General features: G+C 49.1%; 1 protein-coding gene across 2 annotated transcripts in view; it reads left to right on the top strand.

Annotated features, from left to right (window-relative positions):
• TTC28 (tetratricopeptide repeat domain 28) overlaps positions 1 to 25,889 on the top strand; it is a 166,027-nt gene extending 140,138 nt beyond the window's left edge. For both annotated transcript variants that reach the window (XM_086761125.1, XM_086761127.1), the window contains 10 exons: positions 190 to 330; positions 6,469 to 6,613; positions 10,613 to 10,792; positions 11,893 to 12,613; positions 14,024 to 14,148; positions 15,203 to 15,434; positions 15,874 to 15,950; positions 18,864 to 18,993; positions 19,861 to 19,968; positions 20,448 to 25,889. In XM_086761125.1, the coding sequence (XP_086617251.1) occupies positions 190 to 330; positions 6,469 to 6,613; positions 10,613 to 10,792; positions 11,893 to 12,613; positions 14,024 to 14,148; positions 15,203 to 15,434; positions 15,874 to 15,950; positions 18,864 to 18,993; positions 19,861 to 19,968; positions 20,448 to 22,021 (3,433 nt within the window). In that variant the 3' untranslated portion in view covers positions 22,022 to 25,889. The remainder of the gene's footprint in view (positions 1 to 189; positions 331 to 6,468; positions 6,614 to 10,612; positions 10,793 to 11,892; positions 12,614 to 14,023; positions 14,149 to 15,202; positions 15,435 to 15,873; positions 15,951 to 18,863; positions 18,994 to 19,860; positions 19,969 to 20,447) is intronic.
• The last annotated feature ends 1,960 nt before the right edge of the window (positions 25,890 to 27,849 follow it).

The raw sequence follows: 27,849 nt of genomic DNA, 5'->3' as shown, positions 1-27,849 counted from the left end.
GAGGGTGGAGTTGTTACCCTCTTGTATGCCTCACAGGAGGAGGTGATGCGATCCAGGGAAAACTGGCTTTAGCGTTTGGTTGAGGTTGTGTCTGAAAAGCATTTTCTGTCCAACTGGCTGAGCATTTGTCGCAAAGCTGTTGCTCTGTCTTGCATCAGCGAGCCCCTCACCCTGCTGTTCCCCCTGCAGAGCCTGTGCCAGTAGCGAGACCGAGAGTGAAGCTGGGGATATCATGGACCAGCAGTTTGAGGAGCTGAACAACAAGCTGAACTCAATGACGGATCCGACTGGCTTCCTGAGGATGGTCAGCAGGAACAACCTCTTGAACAGGTGGGAGTACAGCGCTGCACTGCGGGGATCAGCAAGCAGAATGAGACGTCTCGGTGACAGCCTTCTCTCTAAATTGCAAGTTTAGGGTGCAGCTGATGCCGTGGTCTCGCTATTGCCCTGAGTTGTAGGGGCACGGAGCAGCAAACTGGTACTGTCCTTCACAGTAACCACCCATTCTTCACAGCGTGAATGTGTAGGGAGCATTAAGGTCTGTTAGTGTTAGTACTGTGCAGCGCTCTCCTTTTCGGAGTGGAAGGGCCCGTAGGCGTTTCCCTTCTGTGCTTTTCTTTTGTGTTTATGTGTTGCAGTGAGAATTTCTCCCTCCCTCAGGAGAGCTCTGCATCTTGTTCCTGGTGGGACTGGGAATCCTTTAGCACCTTCCACAGATAGGTGGCCTCTTGGGGGTTGGTTTTGTTCTGTAGACTCAAGTGTTGGATGTGAGGCACAAAGAAGCCCTGCCACGTCCTGGAATAGCGTGGGGTCCTATTGCTTCCTTGTTTAGAAACAGAAATTTTCAGTAGGAAGGAGGCAGGGCAAGGACTGAAAGCATCAGAGACCTAGATAGAAGTACGTATTTTACTTAAAAACTTAGTAGCTTGGTTTGGGAGATGTAGGGGGTGTCGTCTTCATTGTGTTTCTAGGTGAATTTGATAGCTTACAGTGATAGCCAGCAAGGATTTGTCAGCAGTTGTTAACTGATACCTCTGTCCTGAGGGGCAGCTGTTTGGAATTTGCTCCTTTCCTGGCCAAGCGCTGTTTCTGACTGTCTGAACAATTGCAGGGGAACTCTGTTCTGTCCCTGATGTCTGTGAGGAGTGGAGCTTGGAGCTCTCTGCTGCACACTTCTTATGGAAATAGTTGTTTCTGTTGATTTTAACCATTTTACTAATTAGCTGGGAATATGCTGCATTTCCAGAGTTGCAGGACTGCACGCTCGCTGCACAGTCTCCATTCATTTTCTGCCTCTTACAACTTGCTCAGATGTCAGTCTTACACATTACTGTGCCGATTAGGGCAAGCATTCACAACGAAAATGGAAGACAGAGTTTTTCCCGTGTTACCACGCCCCAGCGGAGAGGGGCTGCGTGACATACCTTGAACACGCATCCAGGAGCTTACCCCAGTTCCTTCTCAGGTAACTAGCTTGCAGGTTTTAGGAGAAGCTGAGGGGTGGGGCGACTTGGACTTAATTAAAAGCACCCTCGCATCATCAGTCATGTCTCTGATGTTCCTGCCAGCGGCACTGAGATGAGGAGGGTGAGGGGATGCTGGTGTATGGCCCGCCTCCCCAGCGTTTGCCTGCAGAGGGGGGCACACCAGGGGATCTAGTGGCACAGCTGACGCTGCCACATCGGTTTTGCACCTGAGCCCTGAATTCAGGGTAGGTGCTGTGGCCCTGCCCAAGCCTTTGCACACCTCCTGTACTTAATGTCTGCTCCAGCCCCATAGGTGATTGGACTGGAGGCTGCAGAGTCTAGAAGGGCACTGCAGAAAGCGTTAGCTGGCCTCTTGCCAGCTAACGCTGTGTGTTTTTTTATAATTAAGCTGTGTAGAGTGGTGTGGGACAACAAGGAGACATGCTTGCAAGAGCCCTGAAGCTTCAGGAAGGAAGCAGATTAAAATCTGTATAGAAAAGAGCAGATTAAGAAATTAAATGGGAACAGGCAGCGTTTCTGTGCACTGGCCTGGAGTTCTAAGAAGGAACTGTGAGCTCTCAGGCTTTGGTTAAGCAATAGAATTGAATGGTTAGAAGAGCACAAGCTGTGGTCTTGCTGCTCCAGACTCCAGCTCATCTCCTCTGCGCAGTGGCTTTTCTGCCAGCCAGTACTGCAGTGAGCTCGTGTAGCTGTAGGTCAGCGCTGAGGGGATTGTTGCTGCTGTAGTTTCAGAGGGTGGCAGAATTGTGGCTCACAAGCAGTGATTGAAGGTGTGGCGCCTGTTTGCTTTGGCTTCTGCACTGCAATGGACAAAGAGGAGTAGGGCCTTCTTGGAGCTGAGCATAAGAGCTTGTCTTCCCTACTGCCAAGACAGGCCCTGCATTCCTCATGTGGGGTCTGAATGCATGTTCTCATCTTGTGCTTGAATGTTGGAGATCCTCAAGGGAGTTTACGTGGCTTGTGGCCAGCGCACGTTCCCTCACGCACACAAATTGCACATGCCGTTAAGGTCCCATGTTAGAAAATGAGGCCCTGGAGATGCTGGGACTGTTTGGAGCCATCCAGTCTCCACGTCTGGTGACAAGTGGGTGACTGAAGGTCCATCGGGAGGGGACAGGTCTGAGGGGATGCTAATCAATGCTAGTCCAGGTCAGGCTCTGGATCAGCGGAGTCGACGGGCAGGCGCAGGCAGGGCTGTGCTGGAGCTGGAGCCCTGCATGCCTGCAGCGTAGCTGAAGCAGAGCCCAGAGGCCCTGGCTGCAGCTTACGTGGCGCTCCAAGGCCCACTGGCAGGGCACGTTGCTGGAGGCCCCAGTTCAGGTGTATCAGGGTCATTAAAGCCCATTAATGACCTCAGGGGCCTGACAGCTTGCCCTGGAGAACTGTACAGCTGACCCTCTCCGGAGCAGAGGGACAGGGGGGTACCAGGGATGCTGGCTGGCCCAGGACAAAGCGAGGTCTTTGGAAGGCAGCTATGGAAGCGGTGGCTGAAGAGTCTCTTATCTGTCTGGTTCTCTACCGTACAGGGCACGGCGCTGTGGCTGCCCCAGTACAGACCACACAAGCAGAGAGTGCTGGGTGGTCTGTGGGTTTTGTACAACCACTGGTGGGCTCTGGAGATAATTGCAGATCCTTGAAAGCACCCAGAGGGAGCTCGTATCTGAATGTTTTCTGGAGCTTCCCGCAGCTTGATACTGTGAGTTTGTCAAGGCCCTGGACGTGGGTTTGGGGCTACATCTCTAGGAAGAGTCTTTTTGAGGAAGGCTTGCCGAATAACAAGCCTGATGGATATCCATTGTCCTGAGGCTGTCAGGCCAGTGCAGCAGCAAGTCCAACTCCCAGCCCTTCAAAAGCTGTGCTTGCTCATGACTTGTCCAGAGCCCTAAGGAGCGCCGAGGCAGGAGCAGCTCTGTGCCGAGGCCGGTGTGAACCCCTCCTTCCTGCCCAGCCCAGCCCCCTTCCTCCTCTGCAGGCGGACCCCGGCCCTGTGAGGCGGTGGTAGGCCGTCAGTCTGAGCTCAAGGCTTGCATGGCACGGGCGGTCTCCTCCTTTCTCTGAGGCTGTCATGGGATCATTGCTTCGTTCTTGCGTCTCCAGGACAAAGGCGGAAGCAGAGTTAATGCTGTTGCATGCAGGGAGTCGCAGTTTGTGCCGTTTCCTCTGCTTGCTGCAGATCAGGCTGCTGTATACAAAGGGATAAAAATTAGCAGCGCTGTGAAGTCTGTGCAGAGGCTTCCAAACGAGGGATTTTACTGTTCCAGAAATCAGGAGACCCCTCTGCATTGCAAGAGCAGGGTAGAAATGATCAGTGCAGCATCCCAGAAGCCAGCATTGATGCTCTGTGGAGGGGGCGTTTGGCCAAAAGATTGGGAAGTCTGCCTCCTGTCGCATTAAATCACCTGGATGCATGACAGGCCACCTGGAGAGCCATTTGCAGTGGTTTGGGAGGAGAGGGAGTGGGTGGCTAGGGCTCCGGGTCTGCTCTGCGTGCCGCAAGGGCTCTGTGTCCATCCTCTCCCTGTGGATTCTCACTCTGTGTACACAAACGCACAGGCAAGAGATGTGAAAGATTTATGATACTCCCTTGGTTTTGCTCTAACAAAAAGCAATCCGAGTGGTGAAGGAATAAATCTAGAGCTGCTTGGCTGTGAAACCAAGATGAAGGAGCCTGTGCTGATGAGAGTAATCAAGCAGCTATTCCCGCAATAAACGGTGCGTTGAAGTGGCCTGTGCAGCCGGTGGCTGGCGAGTGCCACCTCCTGGCAACGGCTGCTTCTCGGGAGGGTCGGGCTGTGGCTCTCCGAAAACCGCCGTGCTGCTGGCACAGCGCCGGGTGCTCCCTGTTCCTGGCTGAACCGTGCGGTGTCCCTGCCCTTCTAGGCTGGTGTCTCAGGCAGGACGTGCTAGAGGGGTGTGCCTTGAGCACAGGATCCGGGCACCGGGAATGCGGGAGGTGGGGAAAGCACAGTTTTTATTTCCTGATCTGATTTAAGAGCTGTGCAACATAAGGTATGGAAACAGCTGAGCACTGCGAAGCGTGCCTGGCTCGCTCAGCTGCTGCGGTGAGGTTGGGCAGAGGGGTCCGGGGGGAGCAGGCGGCGCTGAGCCCGTGCTGATCCTGCAGCGACCTTGGTATCGCACGAGTCACCTGGTCAGGTTCTCAGCAGCTGAGCAGCAGCAGTGTACGCATACTTTCACCAGAATCTCTGCGTCGGAGAGCAGGGGCAGCTGGACACCAGGCTTCCGTTTGCATTCTTAAGTTACTCTGTCGGCCCGTGGGATGTAAATTCCTTGTTAGTGCGGAGCATGGCTGGTAGCCTTGGTTTTTCTGTAGAGAATAGGCTTTAGACATGGTGTGAGCTGGGCCTGGAGACTGGTTGCAGCAGCTGAGGAGAGAAAGAGAGAGGAGAAATGAGTTTTCTGAGTTGCCAGTCGGTATGTGTCAGAAGAGGTCAAGGGTATGTCTCAGGCCTGTGCTTTGTCAGTGGTAGGAGTGCCCTTGAGGGAAATATTTTTGCTGTCCTTGTCTTTCCCTGCCTGTGGGCTTAATCTGGCGGTGTGAAGGGGCAGTGTGCCTGTGTGTGTGTGTATCTGCTGTGAGCGTATACATGAGCATAGATACAAACATACATGCCTATGGCAAATATGCAATCAGCTATTGATATATCTCATTGATTAACATGTCTGTTGGATGCTGAGTTTTCTTTTCATTTCCTGGATGTGCAAATACTTTCTACTTTTTATTTCTTTTCTGTGTCAATAGCCGAGAATTGATCCAGGCAGGACGTAAAAATAAATAATAGAGACAAGACACTTCTTGTGAGTAAACGTTCTTAAAAAAAGGACGTTGCAGACCAGTGTCCTGATAAAGCGTGTGAGTTTGGTCACGAGTCAGGAACTACAGCTGCCTTCCTATTGTGTAAATTGGCAAAGGCACGTAGCGTTGGAAGGTGTCTGAGAGGCAGAACAGCGCTGCGCTTGATAGAGACCGAAACGGAGGGAGACTTTCTCTGCGTAGCAGCCTCACAGTATGATCTGGGCTGGGATCTCATGGATCTGCCTTTGGCACCTTGAGAACAACAGGGCATGTGTTGCCTCATGGGTGGCCTTTTATGTTTGAGATTGTTGTGTTCATTACTGGACAGCCTCAGTGGTGGCTCTGGTTACACTTCAGACCTTGCACTACCGTTACTGTTAATATCTTATTTCCTTCTCGGCCTTCTCTGTAAGGTGCAGCTGTTAAAACTTTCTGAAAAGTTACTGTTTTCGCATAAAATGGTTGTTCATGGCACCAAGCCAAGGATAACCTTTCTGGGGAGCACAGCTGCTGGATTAGTGAGACCAGAATGCGGCGACGACATTCCCTCAACAGGGCAATAACGTTTTGTAGCCATGCCATTGCAGTCTCCTCAGACTGACAGTGTTTGGTGGCTGGTGACCCCAGGAGAGCACATGTAGAGCTCTGTCTGTGGAGATGTCAGAAATGGGCTCCATCGCATCTGACTTCATGGAGCCGTTCAGAGGAGCGGCAGCAAGTGCAGGCGTAATCTTCATATCCTGTTGTTTGCCTCTTGTCATATTTCCTTTTGGTACCACGCTAGATTAGTTAGTGTGAAACCCAAGTGCAGATCTTCCTGTGGTGGTAGTCGTTTGTTAATGCGTCTCATGCTTGCCTTCACATAGCTGCTATACATAGGTGTGCAGCAAAAGCTTTGAACTGCACTTCAGGCACCTGAGTTTGTAGAGAAGCTCCGCAGCAGTGTAATATGCTGTCTGCAGCTGGCTCGCCCTGCTGTTAATGTCGTTATTCATTGTCGTGTGATGCTGAATGGGAGAATGAAGCCCCGCCAGGCAGCATCGTATGGCACACGGTCCTCTGGGTGTACAGGGACTAGCTTGTCATCAGTGTTAGGAAGTCAGGGCAACCTGCAGCAGACCTCAGATTTCTACAACTAACCTCTCGCTTGCCTTTTGCCCACAGGAGCTGTCAGAGCATGACCAGTCTGTTCAGCAGTACCGTGTCTCCTGTTAAGGATGGAACATCATCTCTTCCAAGGAAGCAGACTTCCTTCACCAAACCCCCACTCCGTGCGCTCTACGATTTGTTGATAGGACCTATGGAAGGAGTAAGCCTTTGGCGCGGACAAATATAGAGATTCACTTACCAAAATCTCTGTCAGTGTGGGAAAGCAAGAATAGGCAGCTTGGGGATTGTGTCTGAAGCGTGATGGTTTCCGCTTGGTCTTCCCAGATGGTGAGACTGAGTGTATTGGGAGGTGGGAACAAGGGATGTTGCTGTTGGTACCACTTCCAGTCAGCTGCCAAAGTATAACGCTTTTCATGAACCTAAGCAGGAAGTGTTTCTAATTCACTAATACTAATTGGCAAACTCAGCAGCTCTATCTAGGGCGAATGGGTCAGAGAGGTAGAGAAAGCAGTACGGGGAGCCCCGGCCGGCCCGTGTGGGAGGCCAGGAGTGGCAGTGCAGCCCCTGGTTCCAGTCTCACGGAGCAACGGCAGGATAAAATGAAAAGTTCTGTCTCTGTCACGCGGTATATCTAGCTAGAAGAGGTAAAGTCACTCAGTCAAGAATTTTCTCTCAGTTTGTATCCAGCTGAACAAACAGGTCAAAATGTCATGGTTCTGTCATGTGAGAGGGAAAACTAGCTCTGCCTTGGGATCCTTTAAAGGCTGTCTGGATGCTTTAATCTTGTCTGCAGAGGTCACCTCCATTGCGGGGGCATAACCTTGGTTAGCCTGAGCCTTTGTTAGCTCTGTCAGCTTGCCGTCCCCTGGTCACGCCATGAGTCTCGGAGAGCGGGTCCTTCTGCTCCAGAGGCGGCACGTGCATCCTCTTTGCAGGGCCAGGAGATCAGCCCTGGTTCTGAGTTTTCTCTGTCATCTCCTACAACGTTCTTGAGAAAGCTTCACCTGGGAGTTTAACGCCCACCTACACCTAGTGTAAATAGGTAAGACAAGCTGGGAGGAAATCTTTGTGGGGAACGCCAGGAGCCTGCTTCTCCTTCCCAGTGGGGATGCACTGTGGTTGGGCACTGCTTGGCAGATTTGGGCATCTGAGACTCAGAGCTGGCTTCAGTAAGGTACTGTAGGTCTTGGCAGGGCTTTCAGAGAGCACCGAATTAGCAGATACAGGGTCCTTACAAGCCACCTTCTAAGAAGATACAGTTCAGGTCTTGTGTGTGGTTTGTCAGTCTCGTTATAACGGGAATGTCCAGCTACAGCCACGCTAGCTGCGAGGGGGGGACCCACCCGAGGCCAGCAGCTGTCAGCCGGCCTAACCCTGCACAACCGTACTCCCGCGAGTGATGGACCGGAGACTTTTCTGCCTTCCTGACAAATCATCAGTGTAGCCAATACCGTTACCGTGAAGTAGAGCACACATTCCTGGGCTTGACAGTTCATGCTTCTCTCCTTCTTCTCGCTGAACAGATTATTTTTCGTTAGAACACACCTTAAAATTAATTCTTGGAGATACATGAAACACAAATGATCCTCATGGTTTTGTTTCTGTTTCTGTAATGCACATACAGCCATCATGAGGAAAAAGAATATTAAACCCTAAGGGTTTTACATACGAATTAAAAATTCTGCTAGGCACATGTCACTATGGCTCAGATGCTCTTTTTGTGTTGCTGACAGCTAAAGCTCCTCGAGCAGTAAGTAAAATGGAATATGTATTAAAAAACCAACCAACCAACCAAAAAACCAAAAACATTTCTGGAAAGCAACAACTGCCCCGATGGGAAGCTGCTGCTTGTCAGCTCTGGCTCTGCAGAGAGGCGTGGCTGAACAGAAGCTGGTAGATTCAGCTGTGGAGCACACATGCTGGTTCCTGCAGGCACCGAGTGCGGGGCAGGCTTCTGGGGGCTGCTGGGCTGTGAGCAGCGCGTCAGGATGGAGCAGAGGGGGCTGGCAGGAAGGCTCCTGAGGCTGCTGTGTGCCAGTGACTGCCCTGCATCGCCTGCAGGGCAGAGCGAGCTCCAGAGCTGTAAGGAGGACAGGAGAAACAGCAAGAGGTCAGCAACTGTTTTAACTCCTTTTAAATGAAAATTTTCTTATCTTTCAACAGTTTTGCTCCCACTTCAAATGGCAAGAAGCCTTTAGCACCTTGCTGTCTCTCTAACTTTCAGCTGTTTGTTCTCCCTCGGAGCTGACCTGGTTTTGGTACTTCTCCAGACTCTCTCTGGAGCAGACCACTGGACTGATTTCTCTGTTTCTTTTGTAATGTTCATTCATCTTTGCTGCTGCCTGAGAACTAAAGCTTGGGACTGACTGGAAATTCCTGTTATTCTTTGACTGCTAGTGAGATGGGATCGGTGCACCTCAAATAATCGCCAGCCATCCGTGCATCACAGGGCAGTCTGGAGGACTGCTCCAGCAGACCCTCAGCAGGGTGGAGAGGAGAATGGTGTGCTAGGAGCAGGGTGCGTTTGTCTCGATATAGAACTTCACACAGGTAGTAATGTTCACCCTCAAAGTACACAACATCCCTTTCTTTTCCGTTGCGCTGTCTGATTATCCGACATGTCCGCAGTTCAGGATTTTCTGACGCTACTTCTGCACCCCTCTTGTTTCACAGGTCTGTTTGCGCTAGGCGTTTCAGAGTAATAGTTCGCTGTTGGCAGCAAAAGAAAGAAGATTCTTCTCTCCCCTGTTTAACGGGGACTCAGCTGAAATAAGTGTGCTCTAAAGCAGGGGTGTGAAAGGGAGTCGTGGATAAATACCAGAAAAGACGTAGGACATGGATGTTATTTCTCCCCAGAGAACTGTAACTAGCTAGCACCTCAGAGGTTTTGCTGGTTATTTTTTATGAAACGTAAACCAAATGTTTGAAGAATATACTTCCGTTACTGCTGTTCTGTTGAAGCCCCAGAATTTGCATCAAGAAGAGGTGATGTTTGGAGGCATTGGAAGCTAGTTCAGAAGCCCACTTGGAATGGAGTCAGGCAATTTTGTCTTCGTTTGCTCAACAACCTGAGTAGCTGTTTTTCTCCTGTCAGAACAGATGTTTGCTACATCTGATGACAATTAAAATGGCTTAAAATGAAAATTCTCAAAAAGAATTTAAAATCTAGAGACAAGGATCTAGTCCTGCATACTAGATCCTTGTCCTCATCTTGCTTTTGGGAACACCAAGCAGTCTAAACAGCAATAGATCACCACTACTTGACCTAGTTATCTCCAAAACTATGTCAAGTTGAGGACTTGGTCTCATCCAAGCTTGTGCTAGAAGTTTCATCTTCAAAAGAATGTTTATTTGCTAGTCCAAGCTATGGCTGCTACTCCAGCTTAAAGATGTAGAATTGCGTAGAAATGTACTGCTGTCTTGTCTGAGAGTCCTTTAGACTTTTGTGTGTGTGTGCTGCAAGTGCTTAAGCTGGAGCAGATTTCAGTGCTTTGAAGTTACTCTTTCCTGGGGTGATAACTCATTATTTTTACAATATCCTAGATAAATAGCAGTGAAATTCCCCCGGTTACGTGGGACCAGGAGCAGTTGCCACTTTTTGTGCCCAGCTGCGTGTTCCCTGTTTATTGATCTCTCTGCCTCACGCCTCTGTTCATAAGACACTTTCTGTTTGAACCTGTTTGTGGCTCTGGGTTATCATGGTGTCGAGTGGCTTGGAGAGCAGGTCGTTCACACAATCTGGCTGAAGATTGTTGTGTAGGAACTTGGTATTTTGAAATTCAGTATCAGCAAGAATATTCTCTTTCAAAGGATAATGCGTCAATAATATTGACAAGACAACAAAGATTTTGCTCTGGAGCAGGAGGCATTGCTGTACTGTGGTGGGGCTGGGCCCCAGCGTGCTTGCTGAGGCTGGGCGCGACGACCGCGATCTGCGCAGCGCGTCGGTGCGCGCAGGGCTCATTTATCTCAGTGGGGTTGTTTGTGCACAGGTGAGCAACAGCCCAGCTGTATAGACCTGTGCAACGCTGATGTGTGTTCACCTGTCGCTGCGCCTGTGTTCACACGGAGCGTAGTTCCGATGTGGATGTTTCCATACCCGAGGTGGGGTCAGACTAGAGCCTGGTGCTTGGAAAGTGCAGGCTGGGGCACTGATGGAGTGAAAGGGCCGAAATGATTCTCTCTCTTTTCTTTTCAGGGTTTGATGCATTCCAGTGGGCCTGTTGGCCGCCACCGCCAGCTGATACTGGTTCTGGAGGGAGAACTGTACCTCATTCCTTTTGCTCTCCTGAAGGGCAGCTCCTCCAATGAGTACCTCTATGAGCGCTTCAGCCTCATTGCAGTGCCGTCCATCCAGTCGCTGAATCCCAGCGCCAAGGTCTGACATTGCCTTATCAAACCTCCCTCCCAGAGAGCCTCTCCTGTGGGGAGCAGGTTCCTGCACACGCTAGAATAGCAGCGGATCTGTGCTGCTGTGTCAGACACATGAGCAGACACCACAAACCGAGACACTGCCAGTTCCGATGAGCACGTTGAGCACCGCAGCTGTGAGGTAGATTCTGCTGTAGTTCCTGTAGCACAAAATCACAGCCCCAGGCGTGCCAAGAAGGACAAGGGGAATGGGTCATTCGGATATCGCGTCTGAAGGACAGCATGTCCTGGGGCATGGAACTACATGGCAGGCTGCAGAAGCGTAGGTGGTTTTGATGTGTACTGAGCTTCCTTGGCAAGCTGACTGTCCTGTCACATTTCTGGTGTGTTTAACTACATTTTCGCTTTCTTTGTGGAGAAGGCCATCAATGTCTCGTGACACTGAAGCTATAAGGCAAAGCAAATATCATAACCAAATCCTGAAGAAGTATCTTCATGCTGGTGTTTGGCATCAGCATTTCTAAGGCCCAGATCTCCAGGGAGAATGTCCTAAGTCAAGTCTGCTCTTGCTGAGTGATGTTCTGTTGTGTGTCTTGGCTTGCGCTGGGTTAAACACTGTCACTGGAACAGCAAAGGGTCTGAACCTTGTCAGTATTCCTACTGTGAGGATTAGGCTTTTCTGTTCAGCGTCAGGCCCCAGTGATCAGTTGCATGCAGCACCGTGCCACTGGCAGTAGTGATACTGATCTGTGAAATACAGCTGCGAGAAACCAGTTAGTGAGTGTTTACAAGTAGTCTTCCCGCAGGATGGGAGGCTGGGGTCTTCTTTATGCTTTTAGCCCTGCTACAGCGCTCAAAGGGACCTGGGCGAAGTATGTTGCTTTCTGCCTGTTCACTCTGGTCATGGGGATAGAAATCCTGACTCAAGTGGAGAAGTTCCTCAGAATAGTTGAATGGAAGTAACTAAACACCTGCAAAGGTTTTTTTTTTTTTTTTGTAATTATGACAACCAGACTTCTGTTTAGCGCTAAAGAGGCAGAGTGTTTTACCAGCACCATAACAAACAGATCTGTAAACCCCGTTTTCTCTCTCTCTTTCTCTCTGTAGTCCCACGTGAGGAAGAATACTCCTGCGTACTCCAGTTCTACCTCAATGGCAGCTGTCATAGGAAATCCCAAGCTCCCTTCAGCAGTTATGGACAGGTGGCTATGGGGACCTATGCCTTCTGCAGAAGAGGAAGCGTATATGGTATCTGAGTTACTTGGCTGCCAGCCATTGGTTGGCAGTGCAGCAACAAAAGAGAGGGTCATGAGTGCCCTCACTCAGGCAGAATGTGTCCATTTTGCAACCCATGTCTCCTGGAAACTGGCTGCTTTGGTCCTGACTCCCAACACTGACAGCAACCCAGCCAGCAGCAAGAGTTCTTTTGGGAACCCCTACACAATCCCAGAATCCCTTCGGATGCAGGATGATGCCAGTGATGTGGAGAGTATCTCAGACTGCCCTCCCCTTCAGGAGTTTCTGCTTACAGCAGCCGATGTCCTGGATCTGCGGCTTCCTGTCAAATTAGTGGTTCTTGGCTCTTACCAAGAATCCAACAGCAAAGTCACTGCTGATGGAGTCATTGGCTTGACAAGAGCATTCCTGGCTGCTGGGGCTCAGTGTGTGCTGGTGTCACTCTGGCCTGTTCCTGTGGCTGCTTCCAAAATGTTTGTGCATGCCTTCTACTCCTCTCTCTTAAATGGGATGAAAGCCAGTGCAGCCCTTGGAGAAGCGATGAAAACTGTGCAGAGCAGCAAGCAGTTCTCCCATCCATCCAACTGGGCAGGTAGGAAGGATCTGCTTCTTGACAAATAAGATGAGATTTCTAGGAAGTGCTCTTAGGCCAAATTGTTTGAGTGAAGCAAGGAGCAGTGGTAGTAGGTAGTTGGGAATAGCATGTGCCCTGTGCTCTCCCAGAATTCAGCCCCCGTGTTTCAGACCCGGATTCAGCTGAGTGTGGCTGAACATCAGTCTCATGCAGAACGTCAGTATTTCAATGTTTATAGTGAGTGAGTTACGACTTCGATATAATTTAAAGCAGTTGTGAGGTGAAGTGTGTTTCGTGACTGAAAAGAAACAATGTGCAATAGAAGAACTCGTTTCCTGTGTTTGAAATCTGCAGGGTCATCCTTGCTGGGCACTTGAGATGGAGTTAGCCAGAGCAAACTTACAGAACCTTTTCTCTGAGTATTTAGTGGAGCTCTAACAAGGAGGCAAGAGTAGTACTTCTGGAAGTTGCAGCAGCAACCAGTAGCTATGATTTCTGTGACATAAACCTTGTAGGGCTTACTCCTTTGGTCTCTTTAGGAGAAAGGTTTCCATTGCTTCCACTGGGAATCTGTCAGCAGTGTAAGCTCCAGGGTGGAGTGCTGGTGCTTGCTCCCCCTCAGCGTTAGGACGTGATTCAGAGAACACCAGATAGGAGCTGAGTTTAGGTTACAGTCCACAGTTCAATCTCTATTTCATTTTCCTTCCAAGATTTTTCTGTCTTGAAAGAAAGAGCATTGAAAAAATAGTGACCACTTCCTAGGCAAAACAGAATGAGCACGGACTTGGGTGCTTGGTGTCACCACCAAGCAGAGCTACTCAAGCTGTCCTAGTGCTGCCGCTTCCCTGGTACGTAGGCGAGTCCATGACACACCGGCCCTGACTTTGGCCTCTGGCTCCTGATGGCGAGTCTCGGAGGGAGCACCAGCGCGAGGACAGGCAGCCAGTACCTCGCTGCAGTGGGTGAGAAGGGACAGGCAGAGCTCCTTGTGCTGACATTTGGGAAATCCAGCATTTAGGTGGTGCGTAAGCCAAGCCAGGCTTCTGACTGAGACAGGGAAAGCTGTCAGTTTTCTGAGCTCTGTTTCTGCGAGCACTGTTTAGCATCTGTTGATCTCCACTGATGTAAAGGAGAAATGGAGCATGCTAGGACAAACTTGGCTGCAATACCGTGTTTTTCTGCTTGCCTGAAGAGGAAAACACTATTGATTTAATAGAGGAGGACAGTAAGAAGCATCTATCAGCTTTCTGGAAGTTCGGTCTATGGAACCGGGCAGGGAGTGGGCAGCTGCTCTGGGAAAAGAATATCGCTCTGAGGGCACAGTAAATCATAATTCCGTTAGTCCGGGAAGGCAGGGGCATCTGCTTCTGATTTTAACATCTGCTGTAACGAAAGGAAGTTGAGCATCTCTTATTCTGAACCCTGCAGGCTTCATGCTTATTGGGAGTGATATGAAGCTGAACAGCCCTTCTTCGCTGGTAGGACAGGCCCTGACTGAGATTTTGCAGCACCCTGAAAGAGCACGAGATGCTCTGCGTGTCCTGCTACATCTGGTAAGAGAAAGGAGACGCTACCACAGCCAGCAGGCACGAGGAGGGGCATTGCAGCCCGTGTAGTTGTGAAATAATCTTACCCGTGGGTGTGCATCTGTAAATGATGGACGGGAAGAGAAACACCCTGGTGTGTAGCCACTCACACTTGAATATACACCTCCAACCCTTCTGCCTTACCATAAGGTGTGGTCTCTTGTGAAAACTCGGGGTTAGCGCGAAAATAATGGGACACCTGATGGAGTGTTCAGAGCAAAAAAAAAGCAAAGTGAGTGAAGTCTTACATTGTATTGTGACAAAATCCTCCCCAGACCCATGTGGTTTGCGTTAGCTGTTGAATGGAGCTGCTGCTTTAAAAATGAGATAATCGTTGGGGTTAATGGTTTCTACAAGAAAATGGCTACGAACATGGCAGTCATGGAGATGCAGAGCATACTGACCGCCATCTCCTTGCGCACTTGGAAGAGAAGAGGCACTTTTGTCCCCATGGGTGCCAGGAGCCTGTTGTGGCGAGCAGCAGAACTGAGGCCAAACTGCCAGGTGTCCAGAGTAACCTCTCATGTCTTTTAATACTTTTCTTTCCAATGTGTCTTCTGTGGTCCCACGGGAATGTGGAGTATCCGTAGGATGATGGAAACCTGTGAATATTGCTAATCATCTCAGTTGCTGGGTTTTGTGGACACATCTCTCTTTACTGTTCACCATATAGCTGCAGGCTCTTGCCTGGTAATAAGCAGTGTATGTGAGAGACTGGAACCTCGGTTGTCTTTTGGGGAGAAATGCAGCTGCCAGGCTTACAGGAAACTGTCACAATCAAACTCGTACGTAGTTTCCTGTGACATTACCCTCCAGCATCCCCGTGATTTCACAGCTGTGAGCACTGAGTTAGCTGAGCCTCTGTTTTCAAGGGCACTAACATCCTTCTGTGTAAGATGGGCCAGGTTCAACACTGAGTTTGCTGTCTCCCAACCTGCTGTTCCTGCCTCTTCCCTGTGTAGGAAGAGGCTATTGGTAAAAGTCTCTTATAAAATAAGCTAATGCTGTATTCTCCCCGAAGGTGGAGAAATCACTGCAGCGAATCCAGAATGGGCAGCACAATTCCATGTACACCTCCCAACAAAGCGTGGAGAATAAGGTTGGTGGCATTCCAGGCTGGCAGGCACTGCTCACTGCAGTGGGATTTCGGTTGGACCCTCCGGCCAGCGGCCTCCCCGCAGCAGTGTTCTTCCCGACGGCTGACCCCGGTGACCGGCTGCAGCAGTGCAGCACCACCATACAGTCCCTGCTAGGTAAGGTGCAGGCCGGCTGCGGGCCCTGTCCTCGTCTGCCACGCAGGCATCGACCCTGCCCTGCCTTTCTTTGACGCGAGTCTGTGAAGCGGTGATATTTTACATCTATGAAATAAAAGTCTTTAACAGGGTAGAGGTTCTAGAAGTAAATGTTTACTGAAAATTTAGTCGTAGATCAGAATCATTTACTGGCTGGGTCTGGTATCTGAGAGCATGATGTGACTATTCCTTTCTGCCAGCTCTCAATCATAAAATGTGTCATCAGATGCCAAGTGGGAAAACCTTTTGCTTTCTGGAAATTGCTGCTGCTTCCAGAACTCTTCAGTGAAATGGGGGAGAGGTTTTAGGAATTAGCTGACTTTGTGTTCTGTTTAGGTTGCTGCATTTCTGGCTGTCGGGAAACAGATACTGAACAATCCCCGCTCCTGCTGTTTTTCAGGTTTGCCTAACCCTGCACTTCAGGCACTTTGTAAACTTATCACAGCTTCCGAAACAGGAGAACAGCTTATCAACAGGGTGAGTTGGGCGGTTTTCCTCCAGTACCAGTTTCCAAATGTTTCTTCCCAGGTCACTGAATTCAGAAATGCACAGAATGGTTTGTGCCCTGGCTTATCAACCCAGAGCTCGCTAGGAGACCTCAGGGCTGAAATTCTGAACTTGCCCATTTGTGTGAATGGAAGCGTGTGTCCAGAAGGAACAAATGCGGGTGTGTTACTGGGCTGCGTGGCCTCGAATCTCTCCGTTCAGTGACAGAAGTGAAAACACAATACCTGCTGCAGTGAGAGGGAAGGAAATATGGGAAATGAGTGGCAGAATCACTAATTGCTATGTGGCCATCCTGTCTGGGGCCCATGTTGGCTGGTCTTTGTCTGCTGTAATTACCAAAGTCCCGAGGTACAGTTGACTTTGGACAATGCAAGGTCTGTCAGAACACTTAGGAGCCTGTCCTTCTCCTGGTGCACAGGCTCATAGCTCTGCTGAAAGCATCACGGTCGGTAAGAGAAAGGCAGTGCCACCTGTGGCTGTGGGACTCCCAGCTGCTCCTCCATGTTCCTTCCTCTGCATGCCGAGCCTGACCTACCTTTCTCTGTGCCACCGGCCTGGTTGGTTTTCGATTGTGTTTTTTACTGTCCCGATTGCTCCTCTGATGAGGTTTATCTTGATCATTTGCCTGCTTCAGAACACGATCACACTGCACACAGTAGCTCACTTGCTTTTCCCCTTACCCCGTGCACAAGTGTTCTAGGGAGGCACCATGGTGGGTAGCTGGGCTTATCTCTGTGCAGCGTCAGAGGGCTCCCCTTCATTCTGCCGCGTTGAGTCTGCACAGAACAACAGCCCCAGCTTTGCCGGTACCCACTAAGCAGCCTGCTTTTTCTGTCCGTTAGACTGAGTCTGCTCAAGGAAAGGGCTTTTTTTTACGATCTACGGTAGCACACGGGAGATTTCTAACGGCTTGCTCATGTGGTGTTTTGCTTTCTTGCCTTTGCGCTTTGGTCAGTGCCCGAGAGTTGCGTGGTGGAATGGCAGGGTTATTTTTCCTCATTGCCACCAGAGAGAGGCCTGGCGTAGAAGGGATGTGATGAGTAGGAGACAACATTCCGGTGGGTCAGGACGTTACCGTGTCTGTGAGATAACGTCGCGATTGTCTCCTTGCCTCAGATAATTAAATCACCCAAGGAGAAACGTTCAGATGGCTGTACACAACTAACAAATGTTGCGCTAACCATTTCCTCAGCTGCCCCATGCAGTAAATACTTGCAGGGGTGTTGCATTGTTTTTGCAAATGTTCTTCTGCAGCCCAAACCCCAGGCAGAATTTCCTTGTGCACAAGAGTCTATCCAGTTACCAGTTAGGGTTTTTTAACTTAGCTCTCCTGTCCTTTGTGGATACTTGCTTTTTTCCCCTGCTTGCTCTCAGCAGTTTGGTTAGGGAGCAGCTAAGGCTCTGCTTGTCCCGGAGGAGAGAAGGCTTTGTCCAAAACTGAAGCATAATGACAGACAGTTGAGTCGGCAGGTGGTGCTCGCTGTCTTTCCCACATGGGCAACAGGCGTCAGAAGGGAGCAGGTGCTCTTGGCAGTAGTGAAGCGGTAAGGCAGGGAGCCCGATCTTTTGCTCTGAATAGAAAATGCTTGTTTCTAGTGCAAAAGAGAAGGCAAGAACCATAAAGAGAGAACTTAGTGCTACCGTGTGTGCAAGGAGCAGTTAGAGATTGCTGACTGCATTAGGTGCCCATAACGTATCCCAGAGGAGACAAGAGACGGGCTTGTTTTGTGTTCAGCCTTCTGCCAGGATGTGGGCTGGCCTGAGTTATCTGCCTGCTAAGTGTCTGAGTTGATGGGAATGAGCTGGGCGCTCCCGGACTCCAGCTGCCTGTTCCCACGCTGTTGGACTCCTGGTTCACAGCTCAGGCCATTTCCATTGCTCCGTCTTTCTCTGGATAGAGTATCTTGCAGTCAGGGTGCTGGTTTGAATGTGGATGTGGCACTGCAGGGTTCCCTATCACAGGCATTTTGTAGCACAGAATAACCTGTGTTCTTTCTTTTCTCCTCTCTTTTCCTTTCTTGTTGTCTGCTGCCCGAAGGCTGTTAAAAATATGGTGGGAATGGTGAGTATTACACTGCCGTGCAGGATGAAATGCCTTGGTCACTGCAGACCCATCTGCCTGCGCTGCATAGTGCCTTCAACCCACTTTCAGGCTTGGAATTGGCTCCATGGTGCTACTGTGGAGAAACGGCTGTGTCAGCTTTTGTGGGTTGTAAGAGACGGGTGGTCCTGAGGTTAGCTGGTGTCTGATTAATGACTTTCCATCCTTCCTGCCCTGGCTGTGTTTCTTAATTACATGAGATCCTGGCACCTTAATTTGTGTCAGATCTTCGTAAACACATTTTTTTCTGTTCTTTGCTAGTCCTGTCCCTTGAGCACAGTTGAGAAACTTCTTTCCTAGAGGCCATGGAGGTGTTGGGAAAGTCTTCCATGGTTTCGTGTGACTCGTTCTGCCCAGTAAAAAACGAATTCTGCTGCTGAGAATTAGTTTCTCGGGATTTGCATAAGGAGTATGGCTCAGTCACGGAATAGGCTTCAGTATATTTCTGTGAGCAGCCCCAAAGTACCTCTTTGCTTTTCTTTCACTTTACAGATTTTCCTGCCCTGCTTCCTTCTTGCTCAATTTCCACTGGCCACACCCCCCACCCCTTGCCCCTGTTCTGTCCCCACCTTCACTGCTGTTCAGGTTCGGCCGTTGTCACTGTCCCTGGACTGTCCCTCTGCCCAGACCTTCTCGTCTCACAGTTCTGTTCAGGGGCAGCAGCTGAACATACTGGTGTGCAGCGAAAGGGCTGTTTGTAGTACATTTCCTTAGCCGTGACTGCCGGAAAAGCAGTGGTGTGATCTGTAAGGAATGGCTCATGTCTGTATTCTTGCCTTCAGCTGCATCAAGTCCTGGTTCAACTTCAAGCAGGCGAGAAGGAGCAAGATTTCTCCTCCGCACCAATCCAGGTTTCCATCAGTGTCCAACTCTGGAGGCTGCCTGGCTGTCACGAGTTTCTGGCAGCTCTAGGTAGGAAAACACTTCTTTCCATTGTCTTTCTAAAACTATTGCTAGTGTCTCACATAGTGACGAGACTCATAGCTTCAGATTTGTTTGTCTCTGGATGTCATCCCTGACTGCTCAGCATGTCTTCTGGCCTTCTACCTGAAGTGAACCAGTCATTCCTTTGGCAGGGAAACCTGTGCGCTGGGCAAGGGTAGGACATCCCAGGGTGATAGTGTGTACCAGGGTCCACGTCCTGCGGAAAAGACAGATGAGAACCAAATACCAGACTGGGTTTTATTCTGGCTTGGACTTTGCTTGGAGTTAGGAAAGGGGCATTGCAGGAAAGAGGTAATGCTGCAAAAAGACACATCCAGGAAGACTACTTGAGGAGCTCGTAAAAGCCAGGCATTGTTTCTCACGCAGTCATGCCTCCTGCAGCCCAGCGCTCATCTGCTAAACTGCAAGGTCTGTGCTGTTCTTCAGACACATTTCTGTGAGAAAAATTTGGATTAATGATGAATGGTAGGGACATGTGGGACACTGTCCCCTGAGATGTGCTTAGTAGATTGTTCCTTGACAACTTCAAATAATTTGCAACTAAAAAAGTACTGACTAGTGCATTTTGTCTGTCAGTTACGACAGGAGTGATTTGTCCTGTGTGTGTGTTCGCAGCCCAGCACCACGAGGCTCCCAGCACCTGCTAGAGGAAGCATGCAAACAGTAATGAAAACAAACCGACAAACTGGACCTCGTAGGTGCAGAGTCATCATTCCGGGACACTGCAGGATCTCATGTCTTTCTGTTCTGTTTGTGTTACAAATGAGATCACGCTAGTTTAAGACATTGGGTCTTTCTATGAAGTGTGATCTTCTGCTCCGTTTTCTGCTACAGGTTTTGACCTTTGTGAAGTTGGCCAAGAGGAGGTGATTCTTAAAACTGGGAAACAAGCTAATAGGAGGACCATGCACTTCGCTCTTCAGTCCTTGCTGGCGCTTTTTGGTAAAGCTACTTACAGTGGTTTTTGCTCCTGTATCATCTGATGGTTTGATCAGAATGGCTTTTGCAGAGATCATACACCATCACACATGTGCCATCCAGACCATACATCCTACAGCAGGTGCAGCAGATGTTATTTTAATATGGGAAACAAACACGAAGGCTTGGCTGAGGCCAAAGCTGGGAATAGACTCCAGCAGTTGGAGGATGTATAACTCACCCTTGCTTTTGAGGTACAGAATGATAACAAATTGACAAGTTTCATCTAGGATACCTGGACTGAGGTCCTACCTGTGGATTTCCTGGCCTGTGCACGTTTTTTTTTCTCACCTAAGCAGCAGTTGGATTTTTTTAAGTAGCCTAGAGTCTGAGTGCATGTTTTGTAGCATTTCCTCTTAATTCTGATAGAACATTAGCTGGTTTTGTTTGATTTTACTGTGTATCTAGGGGCATGTTTGTACATATTTTTTTTTCTTTTTTAGATTCTACAGAGCTGCCTAAGCGCCTTAGCCTGGACAGTTCCTCATCACTAGAGTCGCTGGCTTCTGCTCAGTCTATTTCCAACCCTGTACCCCAGTATCAAAACCCTCCGTTCTCTCCCACTTGCCCAGACAGCGTTGCATCGGATGCCATTTCTGTGTATAGCCTCAGCTCCATTGCTTCTTCCATGAGTTTTGTTTCCAAGCCAGAGAGCATGGCAGATGGTGTGGGACACAGAGGACGCCAGGACTACGAGAGGCCCAAGAACATTTATCCACACAGGTCTGCAGTACAGAGCCAGTTGTCACCACAAACCAGCACTGTAGCCAGCAAAGATGAGGAAGAGTATGAAGGTTTTTCTATAATCAGCAACGAGCCTTTGGCCAGTTACCAAGGAAATGTAAAACCAAGATTTCCCCCTGATCACAAGCAGCCCAAAACTGGCCAGGCTGGAGGCATTAAAGAGTCTGTCAACTCCAAAGGGAGCGTAAGTACCCCAAATTCTCCTGTTAAAATGACTCTTATTCCCAGTCCAAATTCACCTTTCCAAAAAGTTGGGAAACTTGCAAGTTCTGATACTGGGGAGTCTGACCAGTCTAGCACTGAGACTGACAGCACTGTCAAGTCCCAGGAGGACAGTAATCCAAAGCTTGATCCACAAGAGTTGGCCCAGAAAATTCTGGAGGAAACTCAGAGTCACCTCATTGCTGTTGAACGTCTTCAGAGAAGCAGCAGCCAAATAAGCAAGAGCAACAATTCAGACGATGGGCCTTCCGCCCCGGCAGGTGTGTCTGCATTCAGATCTTCAGAGACCAGCGCATTCAGTCGGCCAGTCAGCTCCAGTCAGAAGAATCAGTCTTCACCTCTTGCAATTAAACCAAAGCCTCCCACAAGGAGTTCATCCCTTCAGAAAGTGAGTTCTGGCTATAACAGCCCTACGACATCGGAGATGTCAAACAAAGAAGGCACAGGCCAGTACAGTGGGCAGCCATCTCCAAGTTGTGATTCACACAGCTCCTTAACTGAGCAGCCTCACTTCAAACTCAAGTACCCCAGCTCTCCCTACAGTGCTCATATTTCTAAATCACCCAGAAATATCTCTCCAAGCTCAGGGCATCAGTCTCCTGGTGGCAGTACTCCATCTCCTGCTCTTTCTTACTCCTCAACTGGTTCTGCTCGCTCAAGTCCAGCTGATGCCCCAGACATAGACAAATTAAAAATGGCTGCCATTGATGAAAAAGTGCAAGCAATCCACAACTTAAAGATGTTCTGGCAAAGCACTCCCCATCACTCCACTGGCCCAATAAAGATTCTCCGAGGAGCTCCTGGAACAATGACTTCTAAGAAGGATGTCCTCAGCTTGCTCAGTTTATCTCCGCGGCACAGCAAAGAAGAAAGTGCAGATAAGCTGGAACTGAAGGACCTGTCTATTGAGCAACACCTTGCTTCTCCACAAAAGAACCCTCCAAATGGACACAGTAGCACTCCAGGAACTGTACGCCCCTTGCGGCTGCCATCTGGGAACGGTTATAAATTTTTGTCACCGGGAAGATTTTTTCCTTCCTCCAAATGTTGATATGTCTTGAGTACCAGCTGATAACTTACAGTCTTGTAAAAGTATTTGCTTCTGCCCACTTGCCTTTATCAATACAGAACCATTCTCTAAGAAGCCGTGGTCGTACCCACAGCTGGCGATGCACAGAGCGTGACAGACCGGCCCCGTCTGTCGCTGCGTAGGAACACGGGCCGTACGCAGATGGGTTTTGGTTTCCCTCGTCGGGACCTTGGCCAGACTCACTTGGTAACAGGTTCTACGTACCGCTCGGTATTTGCAGCAGCGAGTCCGATGAATCTAGTTGTCTGTTCATAAAATACTAGCTTTTAAGGCACCTATTTGTATTTCCTAACCTAACAGGAGGTTTTACAGCTGGCTTTTTATACAGAAATTATACATATCAGGGACTGGGGAGGGAAGTGAGAGGAGGCAGAATTTTCGTGTGTACCACAGACAGCGTGCACAGGTCTCTGCCTGGAGAAGTACAAGCCATTGATTTGGTTGCTTTCAAAGGTTGACAGAGAGGACAAGGTAATATACCTCTAGATATCTCTGCCAAGTTAGCCAAACACAAGAAATTGCTGACAATAGAACTCTATAGCAGCGTGATACTGGCAATTCTCTTGCACCATTTAGAGGCTGGTGAAACAAAGGCAAGAGGACAGAGGTGCTCCATTCTAGAACCTGCGTCTCAGGTAGCTCTTTTCTGGAGGGAAACCTTTCAGGTGATACTTTGCTGGTCGGTCTGCTCAAAAAGAATGTTTGGGGCATAACGAGCAAGACGAGCCTCAGCAGGATGCAGTGAGCATGTGTCAGAGAGACACATTCTGGTTTTACTGAATGCTCTGATCTTTCTGCAACACAGCATTATGAAAGTGAGATTTTCACCTTGGCAGGTATTTAGGCAGCACAAGTCTGCTAAGTGTGCACAGAAAAGGGTTACAGGCACTGAAGCTCAGAATGTTGTTTTACAGTTCCACAGTAGGCAGGAGTGGGACACCAGTGTGACCAAATAAATCCTTCCCTGATCCTGCGAAATCATTCCCCGTAGCTTGTCACAGGCAGATCAGCCATCCCTTCCCCTGCTGCGGAAGCAGGTTTCTTCTGGAGCGAGTACACCAGTCTCAGCAGACGTCAGTGCGGTCGGAGCACATTCACAAGGAAAAGCAGAGTGGCCGAACACAGAACCTGTGCGCCTCTGATCCCTGGAGAACAGAGAGCCAAGAGCACCCGGGGTGACGTGTCAAGTAAGCTTTCCTAGGCTGGATGGTGTTCAGGCGTTAGGGATCAAGTTGGAGATTCTTCCAAGCGGCTGTTGAATGCAGTGGTGTGATCAGAACCACAACTACGATGTACATGCACTGAAGACTGTGGGTGTGTGGTAGCATTAACTGGGGCACGCTGCACACTCGGATCCGAGCAAGGCGTTTCGCAGGCCCTGTGCTGTGCAGTCGGGGCACTGGATCACCAAGGCTTTTCGCTTCTACTCTGCACTCCCAAAATTCGCTGAGGGACTGAAGGCTCATCACTTCACCTCTCCATGCCTCGTCTTCCCTTCTATCTAAATGGGGATAGTAATACTTACCTACCTACCTCACAGAGGTGTTGTGAGGCTTAATTAGTTAGGCCCTGAGTTTTAGCTGGATCTCAAGTCAACGTCCAGCCTTGCAGCTGACTGCCTGAATGGAGCGCGTCAGCTGTGGTAAACGTACTGGGGGCACGTTGCTGATGCAGATAATTGTTGCACTTACCGTGTCTGGATGCTCTTCTTGAAAATACGGATCTGATAATTTGTGATTTTCTTAGAGATATTGGAGGAAAAGCATGATAGCAGGACAGAGGAGTCAGTTCTGATACCTGAATATAAAATTACTTAGGCTCAGCTTACTCATGGTGCGTATATCAAATGCTTGCTTTGAGTATATTCTAGAATCCACTGGGTTCAGGAGAATGTTTTCCTTTTTGCCATCGCAAGAAATTAACACAAGCACTAAAGGCAAAGACTACAGGGCTGTGTTGTTACAGTCAGCTAACAAGGGATGGATGATCACAAAATTTCTGGTGCAGAAAGACAAGAAGAGTAGTTACTCACCTACTCGTATTATGCAATGTAGCAAAACAGTTGAGCTGATTGGTTCAGCTCATGTGATGCAAGTTATTTGTCTGTACATTACATCTTTCTGTGATGGTTTGGTGCTAGGTGTCATCTTCTCGTCATTCAGCAGGAAAAATTAGAACAGCGGGCCAAAATGAGTCAGTACAGCGTCTGCCCGTCGTGTAGACGGTGCTATTGCTGATCATGCCACTTGCTGTGGTCACGAGCCTGCTGAGAGACTTTGCGTGACCCAGTCTGTTTCTAACCAGCATAACTTCAAACGACGTCCCAGGAACATCCAGGATGGAAGTGGGCAGCTTTTTGTTTATAGCAACAGCAAATACTCCCTGTAGTGCTGCATAACATGCCAGAAATAAGCCTCTTTACTTGTAGTTTACTTCCATAACTAAAGGATCTTTTAATCTGTAGAGATGATATATTGCCATTTTGGTACAACCCGTTTTCATGCTGCCGGGTTTCATACTGGCTTCAAGTGTTCAGAAAGAGCTAAATCGGGGCGGGGGGGTTCTGTTGTGTTTTTAAGGGGTGGGAGCATTAGAAACAGGGAAGGGTTCAGCTGTAGAGGAAGTTCAGTGGGAAGTTGGTGCTGTGTACATAGGGAAGGCGAGTGTCACTAGAACAAGTCCTTTGGGAAGTGCCTTTCCCTTGGCTTGACACAGGGCACTTCCAGTGGCTTAACAAGAGCCATGAAGATGCATGATTGCTCGTGGCTGGGGACACTTCACACACCGTATGCCTCACTCCTCCACCCCTGAATGCGAAACAACCCCTTTGTGAGGAAAAAAAGAGTTTTATCAGGTTTGCCCAATACGTGGAGAAGTTCCGGAAATGAAAATAACATGTTCTCCGTTTGTTATTAGAATTCCTTCTGTGGAGTTTAAATGCATTTGTCGTTGTTGTATTTGTGCATGGTACAAGTGACAACACTGCTGAATACAGTGAGCAATAAGAATTAGGTATTATCCACTCTCACATTAAACCTGCCACATGCAACCATTCCCCAGGGGCGTAGAATGTATTTTGGTTTGGTTTTGCCCAGTCTGTTTTACTGTGTGAGATGCGGATTTTTATTGACTGTCTTTAGCTCCAGCTAAATGGGAACAGTAAACAATCTCTCTGATCAAAATCCAGTTTAATTTGATTTTGTTGGCTAGCCTGTACTCTGGCCTGGTACTGATTTTCCTTCTTTTCAATCATACCTTACTTAAACAAGGAAAAGCACTGAAGGGGTGCTATACCCACTATTTCACTCTAGGCCATATTTCCTCTCATTAGGTCAGACTCGTTCTGTGAACGTCTCTTTCAAGTTGCAGAGTAGATCCGGGTGCACAGAAATACCTGTGAATCTGTAAGAAACACTGGTGGTTTCAGGCTAGATGGGAATAATGGTAAATAATGGGTTTGAGCCGTTTCGGGTTCATCGCATTGCCATGCTCTCCAGAAAGGCTGCAAGTGTGTGTGAAAACCTGGTCCCTCGGTGCAGAACTCCTTCAGATGAGCGTTGAAGATGGTAACTCAGAGAGAACTGTCAGCAGAGACTCTTCCAAGCAGCAGCCCTTTAGCACTTGCTCTCCTTGTATGCAGTGTTAGCCATGTTTGGCCTATATGGACTTTCTTTGTAAATTAAAACTCTGTTTCCAGACAGCATTAAACTTTTTATATTATGAAATTTACCATGTAAAAAGATTTTCATATTTTTATTGAAATTGCTAAGGCATTTGGCCTTCTTTCTTTGTGATTTCAGTGTCTATTAAAGCATGAGTTCTCTCAGTACTTCAGTCTCTTGGTCTAGGATGATGTTGGGAAGGAATTTGCCAGCACACTGCTCTGTCCTGACACCCAGCTGGCTGCTAGTCTGTTCCTCCAGCCCACTTTGAGAAGCAAAGAAGTCATGCGTAAATCTGCGTTCTGTGGCGAAATGTGACTAACGTACGGCCGCGGTCCTCAGGTTCCCCCGTGGAAGTGAAGGCTCATTGAGAGCTTCCTCCTCTTTTTGTGGCAGAGTGTAGTGTTCCTGTTACAAATGATGAGTGGAAATCGCTTTTCATTTTCCTAACAGGTGGTGGAAGCATCAATATTTGTTCGCTGTCGGTCTTCTTGTAGTCGGCAGCAAAAGGGCACGTAGGGTTGGAAGGAGCCTCGAGGATCGCCCAGTCCCACCCCTCCACTGGAAGGACCTAGTGCTGACGGTATGATACATTTTCCCCATATTGATGCCAGTTGAACTTGCGGACTTCAGTCTTCCTTCTGCCCCCATGTGAAAGGTGCCCTTGTGCTTAGGGGAAATGTTGGTGACCAGATGAAACTAAACAGTTTGACATTTTTTTGTGGTTTCAGAAGTTTCCGTGGATGCCTGTCTGCCAGTTGTGTAAATGCAGCCTCTGGCCATGTTGACAGAACACACAAACCTATCCTTGGTGGTGACACAGCAGGCCTGCAGTCCCTAGCCTCCAGATCTTTGATCTGCTGAGAATGAGGTGATCTGAACCACACAAACCACTGCAGTCTCCCTGGCAGTAGCTCTTTTGTAAGGGACCTTTCCTGGCACGCGTCTGAAGTGGCTGATTCTCTGTATCTGAAGGCACGGATGGTGCAGCCCCCAGCAAAGGTTCTGTAGGTGGCTGCCTCAGCCAGGTCGTGCCCTTACGATTACCAGAACCTGGTGACACATCCAGCGTAAATGAGCAGGCAGCTGGTGTGACCTTAGCTTCTCGTGTCATTGTTACTGGAATACTGCCGCTGTGTCGCAGAGAGGCAAGGCAGTCCTGTTCCTTTTGGAGACGTTCTTCTAGACCAGCAAGTGTGGGACTCAGTTCAGCACCAGGCTGGAGCATTTTGCGTGTCGATACGCACGTTCCTCCTGTGCGCTGGGTACGCAGGCAGTAGCGTTTACCTGCAGGTGCCCTTTCCTGCAGCCCTGCTGATCTCTGCTCCCCGCTGGACGCAGCCTTTGCTTCTCACTGGGAGTGGTTGTGGACGTCCTTGCAAATGCTCCAGCTCTAGTTCTGCCATATTACTTTCCCCAGATGGCCTCACTTTCTCATTATTTTTTAATGTACTCTCCAAAGACAAGAACTTACTTTTTTATCCCTGTCAGAAAGAGTACCAGCCTTCTATTACATGATGACATCATTTGCATGTGGTTTTATTGGTAAATGACTGTGGCTGGTATTTCGGTGGACTCCAAGAAAGCTGTTCCACAGGGAACTGCAGCAATTGCCAGTTGTACAATCCAGAAGCGTACAGGGGATTGCATTCTGCTTAGCAAGTCTCTCCCGCGTCCTCCTGTGAGAAGCCCTTGGACGCTTGTTTTCTAGTGGCTGGCAGCAATCTTTGAGAAGTGTCCATCACAAACGTCTTGTCTTCTCCTGGATGGTCCTCAGACTTCCAGTGCTGTGTGGCTGAGAGCGCGCTGGTGGCGGAGCACATGCATTGCTGCTCCTGCACATGGCCAGAACATGTACATACACCTGAAAGATGCTCCGAGGTGCAAAGGGAGAAAGTCCAACTCGTGGCGTTAGGCGTGTGGGCGCTCAGTCTGCACAGCAGCTGGCAGATGGGTGGGAGAACTCTGGTTACTTGGCCGTGTCAGAGCTGGGGTGTACTGATCTCACCTCCGCTGTTCCTGCACCACACGGCACCACAACCTGCGTGCTGAAGTGCACAACTGTCATCTTTTGGCTTAAAAGGGGAGTTTAAATATTAAAAAAATGTTCTAATTTTCACTTCATTA

This window comes from Chlamydotis macqueenii, chromosome 17 (assembly GCF_036417535.1).
Source record: "Chlamydotis macqueenii isolate bChlMac1 chromosome 17, bChlMac1.mat, whole genome shotgun sequence".
Lineage (NCBI taxonomy): Eukaryota > Metazoa > Chordata > Aves > Otidiformes > Otididae > Chlamydotis > Chlamydotis macqueenii.
This window is presented reverse-complemented; position numbering and strand designations above follow the sequence as displayed.